This window comes from Corvus moneduloides, chromosome 3, assembly GCF_009650955.1.
Source record: "Corvus moneduloides isolate bCorMon1 chromosome 3, bCorMon1.pri, whole genome shotgun sequence".
Lineage (NCBI taxonomy): Eukaryota > Metazoa > Chordata > Aves > Passeriformes > Corvidae > Corvus > Corvus moneduloides.
The window spans coordinates 60,434,225-60,454,341 of record NC_045478.1 but is presented as its reverse complement, the minus strand read 5'-3'; the positions used below and the strand labels follow the sequence as shown (position 1 = coordinate 60,454,341).

Sequence of the window (20,117 nt, the reverse complement as noted above, 5' to 3'; positions counted from 1 at the left end):
TGATTTGTCAGTGAAATTGACTAAACTTTATTCATAACTCACAAAGAAAAGAACAGGTGGAGACGTAACCACGCGTTGCATGTAATAAAATCAAGTGATGGATTTTGTAAGACAAGTAAGACAACAAGACTGTCTTTACAGATGCCAAAAGTCAGCAGCAAGTGGTCATAGGAAGACTTGGCCTTATTTGTTACAGGCAGGGTTTACTCAAGAGCTTCAGCGAAGGGTGATGGAGCAAGAAGAACTGCAGCTGGAGTATGTGCAGAAAATATTAAAATGAGAGGTCTGTGGGGAAGTACCCCTATCATCACCATGAAATAGCTAATGCTAAACAAGCACAGACACTGAAATTGAGTACAAAAATAGAAAATTAAATTTGGCTTTGCTGGATTGTAGGTAGGCCAAAGACTTAATAGCTAATAAACATGGATGAGTTGAAATCTGCCCATGAAAGATTTCAAATTTCTGCATATCTGATCCTCTTGTTTACTTGGATTTAGGTGGTCAAAGGTAAATGCATGCATTATAGATGTTGGTTGATGCTGGACAGTTGTGGGTAGATCTGCAAAATTCAGCAAAGAACCTACTTTGTGACTGACTACTCTCAGAGAAATCAAGTGACTTCCAAGGGGATCATCTGAAGAGTGGCGGTAGAAGTCTATCATGAGGAAGTCTCAGATTCTAATATGTGGAAGTCCAACAAGAAAAAACCCATTTCCTGTGTTTTAAAGTTTATTTTGTTATTAAAATCACACAGTGTATTTAAAATAAAATTATTTTAGGAGGAAAAAAGTAGTCATACTGTAATTGTTGGTTCTAAAAAGAATCAGCAAAATGAAAATATATCAGATTATATTTGTGAACTAATTAACATTGGAAGTTGAAATTTTGCACTGTTTGCAGTACTGGTTTAGTAAAAATAACACAATTGCTTCTCTATTGAGTGTTACCAGAACATTACCAGTGTATGTGAAGTGTCCTGAGATCAAAGCTGTCTTTCTCTTGTCTTTGTTCACACGCTGGCCACTCCCCAGCCCCAGCATTTCACTGGAGACTTCTGATGGTACCTGCAGCGGGTCACAGCATAGTGCTTTTGCTTTGTTTGCATGGCTTTTTATGACTGTTCTGAGCTTTGTGTAATCTTTGGCTTCCCTGAATAACATGTGGAGAAATGCTTTCCTCAGAGTGTGGAGGAAAGCCTTCAGGATTCAACAGATGGTTGATGGTTGATGTATCTGGTGCTGGATTAATGTCCTGTGGAGATACTGAGATAATATAAAGGAATAGTCATCTGGGAAGTCTGTTGGTGCATTTGTATTGGGTTTTGGGGTGGATCAAGAGAATGTTTTTGATGTGCACCTCATAATATCTGTCCTTGCTATGCTTTCATTTGCATCCTGGAGCAATCTCGCTCTGATTTCCTGAACTGAATTCATGTTGGATGAAACTAAAGCAGAACCAGTGCTTCAGGATTACACCTATGTGGCCAAATATGTAACTGGCAGCCATTCCATAGGATCAGAGTAGAGCAAATGCAGAGTAAAACTCCAGAAAATCCAGCACTAATTACTTCATTCTACAAATCCATTCCTTTTGGGCTGCATTACTTGCAAGACCATTGACATGAGGGTCTATAAATGTCATGGCTGTGTGGGCTGTTTGTTTTTATACCTCCACAAAAATATTTGGGTAGAAATATTTAATTGCTTGGTTGGTATTTTTGGCATATAATATTTTCACATTTGCTGCTTCTGAGACTATAAAATATTGTCAAATCCAGATGTGAGCACTATGCAGTTGCTGGCAGCCTACCTTTGCTTCAGAGCAGCTGAGGCCTGGGGCAGAGCTTCTGGACTCTTTATTTTGTGTAGCAGCCCTGAACCCATTTTCCCCCAGCAAAGCTCCTGACTACTGCACTTAGCTTCTCATCTGTTATTCAAAATATGCAGAGTGGACTGTCACTGTGTTATTTGGAAACTAGGCAGTAAGCTTATTTCTTTACAATTCAACTGGCTAAATATTTTTATTTTAAACTTTACTCCAGAATTATTTTATTGAATTCTTATGGCATTTTTTTCTTTCTCCTTCAATAGATACATTCTCAGGACTGGATGCAGATGTGACAGCAACTCCAGAGGCATATGTGATATATGATGATGGTACTGTTTAACTGTAGAAGTCTATTGCAAGTGTCATGTTGCTTTTTTCTCTGTCTTCTTTCTTTGGAACTAGGTTCTAGGAGGCAGATTGGTAGATAGGAGCTTAAGTGAGTGGTGGTGAGCTGGAAAACAGTTCTGCATCTCATGTGAAGAGAAAGGGTGCAAATCCACCTGTTTCTGGACATAGACGTCCCTTTCTATCAGTCCTGCAATCTAACAGGAGCCTATTGAGGAAAAAATTACTTTTCAGAGCTGTGTCATATAGACACTGCATCACTTCTGGATTCGCTCTCTCTGGTACAACTTCTAACTCCAGTCCAGTCTAAGTCAATTACCTTCTCTAAAATACAAAATCCAAATAACATTTGAGCCCTGGAAGCTTGAAATACCTTAGTGAGTTGTTTTTTTTTAATGGGTAGCCTGTATTTAGACAATTAAGCGTGCTCATACTGAATGAGATCACCTACATATAAAATAACTAATCAGCTCAATTCATGTGGAATTTAAATCAAAGAGGTTTAAAATCAGATGAAAGAAAAAGAGGGAAATATTTTTTCAGAGTTATATTCATGCCATCTTGATATTATAATCAAGGATATACAAAACTTAGCTGAAGAGGAAGCATCAAGTCACAGCATTTAATTGTAAGTTTGCATAGGGAATGCAAATTCTCAATTATTGGAACAGCATTCACTTTCTGCCATCAGTGACATCTGATGTTCTATCCCTTTTAATCCTCAAATTTGTGCTCCTACCCCCGCATATGAAAGTGGGTAAGTACAGACCTCAGTTAAACAAAAAGCTTTTTAGTAGAATTTATGGCTCTAGAGCAATGAAAGTTTTTTTATTTGTGGTTGTAGTGCTGGGATCTTAAGTCTAACCAACAATAGGAAAACATTTAAAAAGAGAGTGCAGCAGCTGAGTGGAAGATAACATAGACATTTGTACTTTTAATTCTGACCACTTCATACTGAGACTGACATTTAGAATGTGAGGAGGAGGGGATGAACTAGAAACTGCACAAGATACATATCCCATGTTCCCTATATCTCCATGGATGCAGAATATCCTCAGTGCACAGGTATTTTGCCAGGCCTCCCTTTAGGTACAGGTCACCTGCAGAAAACAGATGCTTTAGCAGTTTAAGCACAAAACAATCAAAGACATTGAGCTGAGTTCCCCAGCCTGCGTGAGGTCATGGCAGGGATGCCAAATGCTAGTTTCCCTTCATTTTGTCTGCCAATCAGGTAGCACACTAGCTTTTCACAGAGCACTGAATTTAATAGGACTGAACATCATGAGAGTCACGTAGGGAAATTTGCCTTCCTTCGTGGCCCTGGAGGGACCACAAAGGGCAAGTACTGGACTCCACGTCTCCAGTCGCAGGAGGGTTTGAGAGTGGTATGAACCACCTCTGGGGCTTTAGAATTGCAACACAGTTTTCTTAAAAACCCATTTTTTTCCTCTCCCTTATCTCCTTCCTTTGGCATCTGAGGGCTTTGGCCAGGGATTCAATTACAGTGCCATTGTCTCTTGGGGGTTGTGAGAGGAGGTGGCAGATGCACATTCAGGATATTGCTGTACAAATACATTTGTTAATTGTCATCCTGTTTAATCGTGTGACTGAGGTCTAAATCAGCAATCACATGAGTGTTCTGAGGCGAAGACTTTGTGCTCACTGTCCATCAGTTTGGTAGAAACCATTGCAAGGCTGAGGTGTGACCAGCCTCGACATAGAGGCCTGTAAAGAGTGTGCAGCAGCCAGGGCAGGGTGTGTGGCACTCCTTTGGGATTGCAACAGAAATGTTTCCCTTCTCAGTTCAGCCAAAATTAGATAAGCATGCTAACATTTTCATCTTGTGTTTCCTCTGAAGACTATGAGTTTTTTGAGAGCACTTCGCCACCAACCACCACCACCACTGTCATCACCACCACTGCTTCTACAACGACAGAATTGGAGGTTGTCTATCCAGAGACCAGTGTTGTTGGCACTGGCCCTGTGTCAGAATATGATATTGCTGGGAAGAAACGCTTCACTGGTAAGGATGTCCTTTGGTTTATGTAGCTTACTACTTGTGCTGCAAAGAGTTCTTATTCCAGCAAGGCCAGCCCTTAAGCTGAGACCGTTGCACAAACACATCCAGTAGACTTGTGTGTGGTTCTTCTAAGGATTGCCACCTTGGGAAGCCGAACAGCAGTACTTTTTTCCTTGATGTTTGTGTGTCTGTGTGTGGGCCCACAGTTATTTCATTGGACCAGTACAAACCTCTTTCATTGTGAGTGCTCTGCTCTGTGTTCTGCATTGTATTTGGTCTAGTTGAAGTTAGTAAGAGAGCAAGAGTGTCTACACCAGTGCTTGGTACAGCTTGACTGCATCTAACTTCACACCAGTAGTTCCAGCAGTGCAAGTTTCCATGTAGGTGTGAGTCTTCCTCTGGGGGACCTGATTCTTTTACACTGATCTATCCAACCCACATGATTTCATCCACCTTGCACAAGCATGTGTGTCAAAAGCATGCTTCAAAGTCAAGGAATGAATTGTATTTTGGATATGAACTTTCCAAAAAGTAAATCCAGTAGAGATAAATATGATTTTGCTATTTGAATGTTTTCTTAGTAGAAGGAATTTGATGAAGGAGCCCCCATTACATGAGCCATGTCTCCTGTGTACACAAGCCATTCAAGTGTGTAGGTTGGTGTTGCAGCACTGACTTCAGAGCTGCTCTGCTTCTTTGACAGAGAAGCAGCTGGGGCCCAGAACAGAGGGATTTGGAGATTGTAGGGCACTGCATTCCAGCTTCCACCCCAGGCTGGTGACACCCCCTGAAGCCCTTTACATATTTCTGGCACCTGAACTGAGATCAGGTCAGCTGCTGACTCACCTAGCATTTCAGAAAAGAGTTCAGGGGATGCAGAATCATCTTTGACATGTCTTGGCTTCCCTTCCAATATCCACAAGCTTCATGTGGCTTAGAGTGGAACTCTGCTGCTGGAGTAAAAGATTTGTTTTTATATATGCCAAAACTTTTTCCAGTGCATCTTGAGTTTCTCTGTCCAAACAATTTCATGATGTTTCTATTCAGCTCTCTCACTGACAGTGCTTCTTGATTCATTTAGCTGGAGAGGCTAAAATTAACTTCATTGCGAGATCTGGAAAAAATTCCTTTAGGGCATGAAATCCAATAAGATAAACCAAGAAACGTTGGTTTATGAACATTTCAAGGCACTAGGGAAATAATATTACCATTTCAATGAATTGTATTATTGCAACTGAATAAACATTTCCAAAGCAAGTTTTATAGTCGTTACTTTGAATGTTACGGTGACTTTTAAGGCAATAAAAAGATGGTTTAATCTTTTTCTGAACTGAAGTGCAATTCCAGGAAGTATAAAGCTTTTAAAAATAGAAGTTACCGGTTGGTAGCACATGCCTGGAAGGCAGGGACTCCTGACTCCTGGTCCCTTAGTACCCAGGGGACCACAACAATCCCTTTAAACTGGTTGGACTTCACCTTGGAATTACTCTTTACGTTTCTTTTGTTGTTTTGCTCCGGCTTCAGGATATTTGTGTAAGAATCAACTACTTAGACCTGTAAAGTCTTAGATGATTGAAGGCCCTGGCAGGGATGTGTTCCCATGTGTGGAAAGGCAGAATTTGGGTAACATTTTCATCACACCGTCCAGAGCAGCGGGAGGTAGCGTGCGGAGAGTGCTGCAGTCAGGCTGCTCTCTTCTGCCTCTTCTAGCAAAGACAGTCCTTCGTCTTTGCATAATTTGGTGCAGTTGTGAGTGTGGAGTAAACCTGAATGTTGGCATCCCATTCCTGCTGCTCATCAATCAAGTTGGCTGTGAGCCATGCTTTGTTGACAGCAGTTTCTGGGATGGAAGGTGAGGAATTTTAAAATGCACCACGAAACTTGACTCTCTTTAGGAAATTGCCAGCCTGTGTGCTACTCTGGCATGCCTCAAACTGCTAACTAAGTGCCACCCTTCCCTGTCTTTTCTAGCTCCTTATGTGACCTATCTCAATAAGGATCCAGCAGCCCCCTGCTCCTTGACAGAGGCCCTGGAGCATTTCCAAGTGGAGAGCCTTGATGAAATCATCCCTAATGACTTCAGAGAGAAAGATCAGCGTCCCCTGAAAGCCCCTCACAACATCACGGTTGTGGCAGTTGAGGGCTGTCACTCCTTTGTCATTGTGGACTGGGCCAAACCTGCTCAAGGAGACATGGTAACAGGTACTCTCTTGAGGGTTTCTCTCCTGATGGGAGAGTGGAGAAGGGGAAGGTTTTCTTAAATGACCATTTTACTTTAAACTGAGCTGATGGCTCATGAAGTTCTCACTCCTCTGCAGTTTTCTGAGGGAGGTGAGTTACTTTCTGAGGAATGAGAAAGGTCCATCAGTCATCCCTCAGTGCCAGAGTGAGTGAGCAGCCCATGTTGGTCCAGATCTTGAGATTTTGGCACTGATTTTGTGACAGTGGTTCTGAAGGCATCACATCCTGCCTGTGTGGTAGCTGTAATAGTACTTTGCTTGACTGAGCACTTCTGCCCCCAGGTAGTGCCCTCAGCTTCACTGCAGCCACCTCCAGGGCCTGCTTTGGAACATCTTTCACACTTGGCTGCAGTCTGTTACAAGCAGACGTGACTGCGTGGCTGGACCTGGTCTGGGTCCTGCCTGGCTGTGGGTGTGGCTACAGGAGTGGACTGCCTGTGGAGGGGCTTCTGGCTTGGTGGTCTTCTAGTCTGCTTTTGTTTTCTTTTTTTGTAGGAAAATAATGTAAATTCTCACAGTCAGTTATCTTGGAATCTGGGGCCAAGGCAATGCTTAGCTTGTTTTACTGAAATTTTGATCAAATAACAGTCTGGCAAGCAAGGTTCTGAGAATTTTGTATAATTTTAATTTTTTTTCCCAAGAAAACTCTGATATTTCTGACTGTGTTAGTGTCTGCACAATCATTGTGTCACTTAAAACAGTGAATGGGTTGCCTCTGTCATCTTTTTGCCTTCATTGTGTTTTAAATCAGAATTCACAACTGGATGCCATCCTCTGATGTAATGCTCCATCATTATTAGCTAATGATAGGAAATTGTTATAGGCTGGGATTTTCCAGGAGGGTTAGGCATGGAATCACTTTAATATTTCAAAGATGTTTCCACTCCTTTTAATCCATAAAATTTACTGTGACACCTAGGGATATAATTTATTTAAAATAGAATTAGAATCCTCCCAACTGTTTGTCTTTCCTGTTTACAGGCTATCTGGTTTACAGTGCATCCTATGATGACTTTTTAAAGAATAAGTGGTCAACCAGGACTGCAGGGTCTACTCACTTGCCAATTGAGAACCTGAAGCCCAACACACGGTAAGGATTTGATCCACTCCTTTTCAGCTCTGTTAAGGAAGTAAAACAAATTTTGAGAATTGTCAGTTGTTTTTCTTGGTCTTAGTATAAATGCTTACATCTGATTTAAATTTTACTCATTCTGTTGGACAGCAAACTGTTCTACAAACTGCACAACAACATGATATCTTTACCAAATTAACCCTGGAGCCAATGGCAGTGTGTACATGGTATATATGTTTGTATGTATAAGAACACATATCAGTAACAAAGAAAATCTTGTTTTAAAATGCATTTTCTAGTCTTTTGCATAACTGAATCAAATGTTAGGGGGGAAAATATACTAAAATATGCTAAAATATACCCGTGATGTGACTTGATGTGATGTGGGTCATTCCAACATACGTGTGGCCAAGATTTGGTGCCTGAGGGCTGCTGTGGAAATGCTGCCCACTAGTCTGTTTTCGCTTTCTGTTCACATATGTAGTGCTGGAAGAGAAGGCTTGGTGGTGTAAAGTGAGGCTGTGGCAATTGCTCAGAAGTCAGTTTGGCAGGAGCTTTAGGTCTTTATCTTGCAAAAAATCTGACTGAAATGGCAGAACGAGAATGCATGCTTCACATGATACTGGAATAATTTGTGGCGACTGGGGGGAAAGTAAACAGCTACAGAGGGACTGCATTAAAATTACTCCGTCTGATAAGTCGGATTTACTCTAAGCAGATGCTATTGGCTGCTGGGTGTCCCATGAGGGGTTATAGGTGGTGCAATCTTGCAGCATGGGCAGTGTATGAGAAACAGGTTGGCATCTTGGCTGAAGTCAGCACCAGAGAAGATTTCAAGCTCTCCTGGAAAACATCTGCCTGGTGTTTAGGTTTTACAAACAAAACGGAAATCTATGTTTAATCCGTGTCATAAGTTTTCTTCTGAGGCCTGGTCTGACCTCTATTTGAGAAGTGGAAGTTTTTCCATTAGTGAAACTCTGATCAGATTCAGTGGGCACAGGAGCTGCTTCCTTGTGCCACGTGATTGTAAACACTAAACTACTTTAAACCATGTTAAATCTTTAAACCAGTAGTTTTGACAAGGTCCCTTCCCTAACCTTAATTCCCAGCTGTCACAGAAGATGATGCAAAGGGCTGAACAGCATCTGCTCAACCACTACATCCAGTCTTCTGCACTCAGAAACATTATAATCCTTGCCATAAATATTTCAGTCCCCTTCCTAGGTATGGTTAGGCTTTTTCCTGCCTTTTTTAGGAAATCTGTCTCAGTGCCTGATGGGAGTAACTAGATAGTCTCATGATTTAAAACACTGTCCTTCACAATCATATCTCCAGGTCTCCTGAAATCTTTCTCTCTGTCCACTTGGGTTTTGTTCCATCTGGGGATATTTTGATCCCACAGTGCCTGCTACCAATTCCAGTGTTGTACAGAGTATTTCATAGGAGGTTCTCAAACATTTACTCAGGACTTAAAATTGCAAACAGAGCCTGGATCTTCTGTTTCAGGGAGCCAGATGCACCAAAAATTTGTTTCCTTTCTACATCTCCATTAAAACAAAGCCACGGTCTGTCCAACAAGCAGCATCAACCACAGCTGGCTTCTGTGTGCCACGAGGGCCACACAAAAGAGCTAAAATGTCCATGAAACCGTTGTCCTGTGCAAGTGGTAGACCTGTGTGGCACATACCTACCTCATGCCAGCTCCGTAGGAAGGTCCTCTTCAAGCTTGGCTCCAATGTCTTATTATAAAATTTGTTGTAAATATTGAACAGGGATGTAGTGCTGGGCCGTTTTAGATGGAGGAAGACACTTTGCATTAACCTGTGAACCTGCAAGCACTGATTTACACATTTTTCATATGGAGGGATGGTGTAGTTGTAGGAGGAGGATTTTAGCCCTTGCCATGGAGGTGCATCCTGCCATCTCAGCCTGCCACCAGACGGAGTGCAGGGCTGAGGATCCATGCAGGCATGCCTTTGGAAATTCTGGAAAAAGGAATTTGCATCTAACTAATTTTTTTTAAAAAGTTGCTTCCCTAATTATTACGCTGAGTGATTATCTCACTTTGCGCTGTGAGTGCCAGCTATTTAATTCCAACAGAAGGGAGACACCTTGAATTAAATCAAAGAACAATTTTGCTCCTAATGACAGGCATGTTGAATGATTAGTCATGTAGCCTTAATGAAAAAATGTATTATATATTCAGTGCTCTGTTACAGTTCACTAGAATTGGTATATAAAATCTCGAAGGAAGTTTATTCTTAGGAGGAAAAGCCTTTTTGTTGTCTGTATTGAAAATGAACAACAAATGATACTGCATCTGTTGTGATTCTTCTGTGCCTAATGGTAACAATTCATATGGTTCTGCCTAAGCAAAGTGTAAATCAAATGTACATATTACAAATTTCGTTCATGTATTTATGTGATGAAAACCAGTTGAGTTATACTGATTTGAGATTTCCTGGCAAATTCATCAGCTGAAGGATTCTGAGTAATGAAAATGTCAGATTCCTGGATCTAGAATGGCTTTGGCAATTTCTTTTTTTATTTGTCATGTCTGAGAAAGAAGTATATCCCGACTACATTATTTTATTGACATTCTTAATACAGTAGTCATAGCATTGTCTATGTTTAAATCACAGGTCAGCAAGTCATGAGATCTGGCTCTCTTTCTGGTACAATGAGAGGCTTCTTGTGTATATAAAGGCTTAGGAATCAATTTTCCAATTTAGCAAAGAAAAATGTACTCATGACTTCATCACTGGTTTGTTTTTTTAGACAGGCAGGCAACATGAACCATCATATGTCCTAGATGGGCTTCTATGTATGTAACAGGACAGCTGAATGCTCAGTTGTCCTGATTGCATAGGTAATCAGTTCCTGCATTATGCATTGGGTACAAAACTGCATGTTTTTCCCCACTTAACTAGCTGCACAAGATTCTTGGGCTGTTCTCTCTGCTGTTTTGAGGGGGGTCATCTCGCTCATATGTCTGATGGGAATGCTTTGAGGCTACCATGAATACATGTGTATTGAAAGGGTTACTCAGTGCCACTGTGTTGAAAGGTGGTATCTGATTATACTTCTTCGGAGGCAGTGGGAAGTCAGGTATCCACACTTTCCACTGTGCTTTGAAGCATTATGAAAAAGGTGTGGGCTGGAAAACATTTTTCTCCTGCTCTTCTGAAGCGGTTACAGCAAACACTGAGCTGAGTCAGTTAAGCTTGGTGCTGTGTTGCAGCTCTTTTGGTAACCAGAGTGAGGAATTGCTGCCTTGTGTCCCATCCCTATGGACAGGCTCGTGCTGCTCGCCCCTGTCTTGATCCAGGTGACAAAAGTGCTAGTGAGGGAGGTGTGGATGGATGCAGGTGCCCCATCACACCATTGGCCAGAAGTGGAGGAGCACATGGGAGGCTTTTTCCCTTCCCTCTCCACTTTCCCCAGACATGCTAAACACTCTTTTATAGAAAAAATCCAGGTCAATAGTTAAAAACAGGCAAATTTTTCTGCCAACAAAAGGATTACTCTGGACATGAGCAAAAAGCACAGTCTTGCTAAATTCTGCCATTTAGTGTGTTTTCTTTCTGCCACAGCGTATGTGTCTTTTAAAACAAGCTGTGAGTTGTTCATGAGCATCATATACTCCTTAATTAAAGGCAGAACTAGCTGCAGAAAGCAGGAGTGAAGTAGGTTTCTGGTGTCAGCTGCAGGACACAGCAGGGACAGGGGACATGCCCCTTGTGCAGACATGGGAACATGTTCCACAGAGGGTCTGACCATGCATGTGCTCCACGTCCGACACACCTACAAGGTAAATCTGTTGCCATGGATGAAGTCCAGACTATTTCAATTCTGGTAGCTTGCACATTGAGTTCACCTAGACAACCTATCTGTAATTTTTAAGGAGTAAACAAGATGCCCTGGCCCATACCCTGGAGATAACCACCTTGCTTCTTGGCAAAACCCAGTGTTCATGTGACTACCACCCTTCGGGCAAAGAAGAATACTATTTGCACATCTTTCCAGCCTTTTCATAAAGATCAGTTTGATTTTAAGGCAAAGCAGTTCACCTTAATTGACAAAAGATACTCCTTTTAATGAAAGAAAAAAAAAAATCACCTTTGCCAAAGGGCTGGGTCAACCATGTCCCCTGTGGTTTATTCTTGTCAGTATTTTCATATGTGCTTAGCTATGCTTAGGGTAGAGAGGCCTTCCATGCCCTGCTATGTGGTTAAGTCTGAGAGGCACAGATACAGCTGACGGTACAGGAAAGTGCACATGGTAAATATTGAGTGGCAGACTAAAAACAGCGAAGTTCTTGCAACAGGCTTCTGTTGAATTTACCTGCTGCCTGGTAAAGCATGAGCATCAAGTCTCAGCCCAGCATGGCCCATGCAAATGAAGCAGCACTGGCAGGCTTCTGTGCAGGATGGGGAGAGCTTCACCAGGAAGAGCAGCCTGATGTTTTTGATGGGGCAGACTCCCTTTCATCAGCTGTGATACATCAGGCCTGCCATTCAGGTGGGGCACTGTCATGTGAGGTAATCCAGTGCTTGGTGGCAACCATCCATGCAAGTAGTCGCTTGCCATGTTATGTGCGTAGAGTTTTGGAGATGTCTGCTTTTGGATGAGAGGCTAAACCAAGATCCACATGCTATGTGGATATTACAGAGGTACAGTAATTTTTAATTTTTTGATTAATTTCTTTACAAGAATGAAGTTGAGCAAGCAGGCAAGAAAGGAAAACCTAAACTAGGGAATTTTAAAAATTCTGTGCTGGAAATTTTTAAGTAATCTTTCGTTCTAGTTGGTTTCTGTTGGGCTGCTACAAATTTAAAAGGAAAAGAAGAAAACATTAATCCGGGGAAAATTGTCAGGGTAGGCATCAGCTAAAAACCACTGTATTTGGAAATGAACTAAAAATGTTCTTAAATGTGTTCTTCTCTAAGGGTAAGGATAAGTTTGCTTCTGTTGAGCAAAGAATGGAGTTCTAGGGGTGAGTCATGTGCTTTGAGTTAAGCATGTGATTTAAATACTTTGGGGAAATCAATAAGACATCATGTGATGCTTTCTTCTATTACTCAAGTATTGTGATCTTAATGCTGCTGGAGTTTTTACAGAAAGGTTAAAAGCTTAGCTTCTAATCTCATATAAATCTGATCCAATTTCAGTTTGCAGTTTACACCACTGCTTTCCTAGGAGTTAATCAGGTTTAAAACTGTTCCTGAGATCTAAATTCGATTTCCTTGCAACTTTTTCTTTTAGTCTTTTGCTATTAGTTGTTTCATAGAGAATGGATGTCGTTGTATGTGGTTTTTGGAAGGGGGATGATACATAAATAAGTGTTCCAAAAATATGCATGGGAGCAATTGCAAAAAGGAGATGTTTGTCTGTAACAGCCAGCTCATACTCTGGCTCAGTATCCAACTCCATTTAATGCAAAGGACACTCAGTGGAATTCTGCTTTGATTCTTACCCTGCTTTAGCATTATTTATAATTTAGCCATTGCACTGGAACCTGTTTTAATATTATTTCCCTTCTCTTCTTGTTTCAGGTATTATTTTAAAGTCCAAGCAAAGAATCCCTTTGGTTATGGACCTGTTAGCTCTTCCGTATCATTTATCACAGAATCTGGTATGGTTTGCTTTTTATTTTCATCTCAAAACTCATAATAACAGATGTGGCAGGGCAAAGACTGAAACCAGCATGCCAATAACAGTGATTATTCTGGACTTGCTGCTTTCAGATTATGGGTACTTTTACTTTAATTATTTGTTTTCAGTTAAGATAGGAAAATAATAAGCATTCCTAATGCCACTATGAAAATGTAAGTAATGTTAAAGTCAGTTCCGGGGGAACAGGAAGTTGAATTTCAAATACAAAGGACTACTAATGTTCAACAATACAGAAGCAATGGGAAGGTTAAATGTCTTTGATAGATTGGCCAAAAATTTAGTAAATTAGTTTCCTAATTGTGAACAGCTAAACAGTTGGAAGCAGTTGTCTCTGGAAGAAATACAGAAAGCAATAGTTCCATCAGACAGGCACAAAGTTCTCTGTTCTTTTTTTTTTTTGACAAGGCATGCTGCTCTTTCACAAGGCTGAAAGTACAATCAAGAGCAACACCCCCTTCTAAAAATAGTAGGTTAAATGAGCTATTTTTCTCCTGTTTCTTCTACTTCCATCAAGCCAGAGGCCACCGACTCCACTGAATAATAAAGGACAAATTTTTCAGTCTTTACTTGAGTGAAAGGTCTTGTTGTTTCTTGCAAATTTTGCCCTTTTAATGACATGGGGTTTTCGCAGTGTCTGCCTTTGCTCATTTGCCTTCACTCTGTAGTGCTCAGTTCAGAAGCTCCACTAAGAACTGTGGAAGTAAATCATCACAGAAGGGAGGCAAAAATGCAAGATAAGTCAGTGGTCCTGGATAATGTATTCAGATTTTCCTTAAATGAATAAGAGGCTCAAGTATTAATTCAGGCATAATATTTGACATTGCCCAGGTGGCCAAGAAGGCCGATGGCATCCTGGTCTGTCTCAGCAATAGTGTGGCCAGCAGGACCAGGGCAGTGATTGTGCCCCTGTACTCGGCACTCCTGAGGTCGCACCTCATGTCCTGTGTTCAGTTTTGGGCCCCTCACTACAAGGGAGACTTTGAGGTGCTGGAACATTTCTAGAGAAGGGCTGTCAAGCTTTGGAACAGGCTGCCCAGGGAAGTGGTGGAGTCTCCATCCCTGGAGGTATTTAAAAGACATGTAGATGTGGCACTGAGGCACATGATTTAGTGGAGGACTTGGCAGTGCTGGGTTGACAGTGGACTCAGTGATCTTAAAGACCTTTTTCCAACCTAAACAATTACATGATTCTGTGCTGTATCTTGCAGATTGTTTTCCTGCTGCCAGTATATGGGCCTGAATGCCTAGTTTTCCCATCTAAAATCAGCTTCTTTGTGAGCTTTATTTAACATGCTATATACACCAAATTTAAAGTTTTGTTTGCAGCACTGATCTTTTAAGCCACTTAAAAGTGGCTTTGCAGCTGGCACAAGTACAAAAACAGGTTGCTAAATGCAAGGCCCAGTGGTATAATTACAGTGATGGAATAGATCATAAGAGAAAAAAATTGCTAATTCAGAGTACTCTTCTAATGCAAGTGTAAGGCTTGAGCTGATGGGAATATTCAATAAAGAATGCCATCATAGGATGAAGCACCTTATTGAAAATGTTCAATCAGTGACTGTATGTTTTATGTTATAAAATAAGGTTTGGAACAAAATACTAAATTTTCTATTTGTCTTTTTCTTCTAGACAATCCTCTCCTCATTGTCAGGCCACCTGGTACGTCTTTCTCTGTTGTTTCATTCATGAAGTGCATAAAGCCTGTGCAAAACACTTAGAATACAGGAATGAGAAACATTTTTAAACATGCAGTTTTAGGTACAGTTTTAAACAGGAACAGGTAGTAATTCATGGGACTAATTCACAAAACATTTTTTGTCTTAAGACCCCTTATTCTGTTTCCTGGAAAGAAACCTTGTAAAGATATGTTCCAATAAGCACTTGATTTTGGCCCATCTTTTTCCCTGGTACAACAGCTTTAATTGCTTGGTAATAAGCAGTAAACTATGTTACTTCTGTATCTGTGTCTTTCAGTTGCCTTAGCATAGCTTGAATGGCACGATCAGGTTTCTCTCTCTCTCCCTAGTTCTGGTGCTTATCTGTAAAAATCATCATGCCCTTATAAATGCTTAAAAAGTCAAGAATATATTACTGACCTGAATGACATGCCACAAAGCTGTTTAGCTTGCTTTGTATTTCCAAATTTGCAATAAGCTAGTTCAGCCCCTAATCAGAAAATCTGATTTCCTGGTGCTGGGACTAACCTTGCTGACATGAACACTGGTAGGGTAACCCCAGGCAGGACATGCTCTCAGAAGAGATGCAGGAAAAAAGACCTCATGGTTATTACGCTCTGTCAGCTTTCCTAAGGAGTTAAAATGGTTGGTTCTGGATTTTTTGCTACATTGTTCATGAAAACAGTGTCCAGTATAGCCTTTCCTTCTCTGTTTTGTTGTGCTTGCTAGTCTGGTTTCTTTGTGTCCTCTGAAGTCTCTGAGCAGTGATTGCTGGTGGAAGTGTTTGCAGGATTTGGTGCATGTGCCTAGTGAGAGGAAGAATGACTAACAGAAAAAACTTTCAATCTCATTTGTAAACCACCTGGAAATAGCAGAGTAAAAACAGGGCTTTGGGCTGTAGCTAGAGAGAAAAATACCAATTATCACATTGGAAGCTTTTTGTATCATTCTGTATTCATTAACACAACAGCATTTTCAAAATAAATTATAATGTCTTGGCTAGTACAAAGCAAACATTTAGGTAAGCCAGTAGCAATATTTAGTCTTTTGCAATGCAATTAGGCAGTCTTCTCTGCAGCACTGCCCTGAACAGAGTTCCCCAGGAAAGATTTCACTTGTCTGTTATTGGAAACTCATCTGTTTTGATGTAATCTGGGGAAACAAAACAGAAAAGTACGTTTGTGATACGATCTTTTTAACCAAATAGCAAGAACAGACTTCGCAGGCTGTTGTTCACCATGGAGTTCTTAACGTCTGTTCTTCTGTAAAAGGGTTATGTTTTATACTTAGTCTTAAAATGCAAGTCACTGTCAGACCTAAGATCAAGCTGTGTTAAGAAAAGAAACTGTGTAATACTAGGTAGAGAAGAAGTCTTACTAAAACAATTAAGACTGTACTTAAAGCTGTGGTTCAGTACATGAAATAGTATTTTAATCATTTAAACAGTTATTATTGTCTACTGCCTAAGAGGGATTTAATGAAGTCTCTAAGATTTTTTAAATAGTATTTTTTCTTGAAGTACTATTTCTGAATATAAAAAAGTCATGCATTAATCTGCTGCAGCATGTCTTGTAAAACATACTAGATATTAACTTCTGCAAAGCTTGGACTGAAATGTTAAAGTCTGTCTCTATTGTGGGATTTATTTTTTTCTCCAAGGCGGTGAGCCTATCTGGATCCCTTTCACTTTTAAATATGACCCCACCTACTCAGACTGCACTGGCAAGCAGTACGTGAAACGAACTTGGTACCGCAAGTTTGTAGGAGTGGTTCTTTGCAACTCCCTAAGGTACAAAATTTACCTCAGTGATGACCTGAAAGGTAGGCACCAAGATTAATTTCCTGCTGCATGATTACTTGTCATCTCCTGTTTTCTGGCTTTCTTCATTTCATGCATGGCAGAATTGTGTGACCACTATGTGGGAGTCCTTCTCTCAAGAAGAATTAGCAGTAGCTCTTACACGGGTGCATTGGCTGAGAGATAATGAAGAAAACTTTCCATATTGTTGATCTGGGATTATGGGATTATCTCAATGTCCTTTCAGGCTATGCTAATAACTATTGTAGTGCCTTGGTATAGTTTCAATAGAGTGTTTGAATGTCTGTTAGAGAAAGAGAGCTCCACAGTTTTTAATTTTCATTTGAGACTGAAGTCAAGCTAACAGCATTGACATATTGAGCATTTTTTACTTTCACATGATATATTTCAACTAATCCAGTTGAAATTCTCTCCACCTGTCACCTGTAGTACACTGCCCATGGACTTGCAAAATGGGGACTACTCCTTACTGAGCTGTAACCCATTTATTTTCCATAATTTCTGCTTCCATACTGTGAAGGTAGCATTCTCCCTCTTTCCAGTCACTGTTTGTTCATTGGTAATACTGTCTGTGTCACTGTAACATTCTTCCCGTTTTCTTCCACAACTGCTTTCCTGGCGGTAAAGAGTATCCCAAACATAAGTATTGCTGAGTTTAGTAATCTGTCTGTATCCCTCTTCAGATACCTTCTACAGCATTGGGGATAGCTGGGGAAGGGGTGAGGACCACTGCCAATTTGTGGATTCACACCTGGATGGAAGAACGGGACCTCAGTCATACATTGAAGCCCTGCCCACCATCCGAGGTACAGCAATGGGGGAGTGGGATGCTGGCCAGGAGCCTGTTATCCCATCTGTGGGATTAAGGGGTAAGGAGCAGAGCACAGAGTGGAGCTCTGTCCACAGCTGCTGGCAGCTCTCCAAGGAGTCCAGCTGATGCAGTAGCTGAGAACATTATGCAAGACCCACAGGATTTGTGGGTGCAGAGAGAGAGAGACAGAGACAGAAAGAAAGGGGCATATCATGCAGATACTATGCAGGAACAAAATGCAAAATCAAGCAAACAAAAAAATGGTATAGGTCTATGAAACCTTTCTCTTATTGATAAGACCTGCCTCATTGAATTGAGGTGCAAAACCTCTTCCATGTGCCTAAAGGAGCCAGCAACATCTTTGCAAATACAGCTTTTGTGAACGATTTCTATTAGTTCATTCAATGCAAAACACAAAGGAATATGTCTAGTGACTTAAGGTAAGTACTTTCATTCTGGCCTGGTAGATACCTCTCTCAGAGGGAAAATTCTTACCTTGAAGGAGTTCTCTGAGCAAATTGCTCACCTCACATAACCAAGAGGGTGACAGCTTGCTTCACAAAATGAAACCAATCATGGAAGTCAGGCAATCTTTTCAGTAAGTCTCTTGGTTTAAATTACTCGGTTAGCTTTAGTGGTTTCAGGTTAAATTATGTGTTGATATTCTTTGCATGGTGGCGTTACCAGGAAGAAACTGAAATAGTGATTGATATTTGTGTATCACTGTGAAGTACTGCACTTCTTAGCTCAGAAGACAGATGATTAATCCAGATGTGTATATACTAGGTCTGGGAGACAGAGATAGAGAGCACACAAAAGTTTTATTATTGGCACAAGCCATGAGTGTTTCAGATGTTCCAATGCACGAGCTATGCGGACAAGAATGCTGCACCTCTTCTAATGCTTTAAGCAGTCACATTCTTTCTGCAGATGAATTAAAAGGGGAAGGGAGGGCTTAGCTCAGTATTTACTGCATGAAATGATACCTTTTTGTTTTGTGAAAAGCTGACTTTTAGTCTATTAAGCCCTGTGAGATAATATGATTTGATGGTATTTTTTGCCCCAGAGTCCTTCATATATTTAAACTGACTTAGAAACTTCATAAACACAGCTGAAATATGCCTACTTTTTTGAGTGAAATGCAGAAGCTCTTTGGCAGACCACAGCATTACACAATAGCTAAAGAGATTTTGAGCAGTAAAACCAATCAAAACTACAAGAAATATGAAGGACCAGAGTTAGATCATTCAAGAAAGATCTCAGCCAAATACCAGGGCAAGCCAATACCCTTTTGATACAGCTCCCTGCCAGACAGTTTATAAATTTTCATTTGTGCTGTGGGATTGATTCTCACTGCATCTGCTACTTTTGTTAAATTGATGTGTCTTTGTTCTGGGATACAAATGGTTGTTTTTCTCCTGACAGGGTATTACCGCCAGTACCGCCAGGAGCCTGTATCATTTGGACGCATTGGATACACAACACCTTACTACTATGTGGGCTGGTATGAGTGTGGTGTGCCCATCCCAGGGAAATGGTAGCAGTCTGCTTTCCTGTCTTAAGTAGACCATGCTTTTCGAATTATTTCTACCAGAGGACTGTGAGCAACTGATTTGGAAAAGGAAAAAAAAAAAAAGATAAATGGGGCAAACCAGTGAAGACCAGCTGCTCAAGAAACCCTCGTGAAGACAAACATGGACACCCTTTACCAGCCTAAATCTGTGGTGCTACTTGATTTCTGCTTGGAAGCAGGGATAAGATATAAGTTTGGTGTCCTACCTTCCTCCTCTGTGTCTTTAAGGCACAGAGAGAAGGTTGCAATGTGTGCAACCTGTGAAAATTAGAACTGCATTAGCCATGAAAATTTGGAAGTTTATTATATCTTACAGGAACAACCTAAGCATGCTGTGCTTGCTTAATGGGATGCTAAACTGTCTTTTGCTGCCCGATGGGGCTCCCCTATGCAATCATGCCATGTAACTGGCCACCCACCAAAGGCAGTATATTCTCCTGAAGACTTACCCTGTGGGTTCACCCACTGCTGGACTAATCACCAGGTCACAGTGTAAATTCACTTTGAGATATATCTGTATCTGTATCTATATAAATACAGTACTGTACATCTGCAGAAATACTTCTTAGAGATGCTGAGATGTTCTTGTTCACTAGATAAATATGTTTGGAATTTTTATGTAAAAGGTGCTGTTAATTCTTTGAAATATTGCTATGCACAATATATTAACCAAGGAAAGAGCTGTATTCTTCTTGTGAGTACTGTTGATGTAACATCTGAATTATTGATAAAAGACCTGTGTCCCACTTCCTTGGCAGCCTTTGGACTGGACATTCAGTGGGATTCTCCCCCTCTATCCATGTTAGAGTAGCACTGTATCATCCAGCGAAAACACATACACAGCAGTTCATCAGCATCAATTAAGCTTTCTGTCCTTTACTATTTAAAAGTTTTAATGCAACTTTCCGTCAATCCATTCTCATCTTATTTTGTATGTTATTTATTCCTTGTCGGTATCTTTCACATTACTGTGCAGAGGCATAGCGTGAGTAATTTGGAAATTAGAAACTGCTTTTAACTTATTTGCTCTCTGAAAAGAAGCCCAAGCCACC

General features: G+C 40.8%; 1 protein-coding gene across 1 annotated transcript in view; it reads left to right on the top strand.

Annotated features, from left to right (window-relative positions):
• FNDC1 (fibronectin type III domain containing 1) overlaps positions 1–19,822 on the top strand; it is a 60,551-nt gene extending 40,729 nt beyond the window's left edge. Inside the window, exons 12-20 of the mRNA XM_032103880.1 lie at positions 2,094–2,159; positions 4,034–4,198; positions 6,167–6,397; positions 7,417–7,525; positions 13,063–13,142; positions 14,816–14,845; positions 16,522–16,683; positions 17,365–17,487; positions 18,918–19,822. Coding sequence (XP_031959771.1) covers positions 2,094–2,159; positions 4,034–4,198; positions 6,167–6,397; positions 7,417–7,525; positions 13,063–13,142; positions 14,816–14,845; positions 16,522–16,683; positions 17,365–17,487; positions 18,918–19,033 — 1,082 coding nt within the window. The 3' untranslated portion in view covers positions 19,034–19,822. The remainder of the gene's footprint in view (positions 1–2,093; positions 2,160–4,033; positions 4,199–6,166; positions 6,398–7,416; positions 7,526–13,062; positions 13,143–14,815; positions 14,846–16,521; positions 16,684–17,364; positions 17,488–18,917) is intronic.
• Positions 19,823–20,117: the final 295 nt, after the last annotated feature.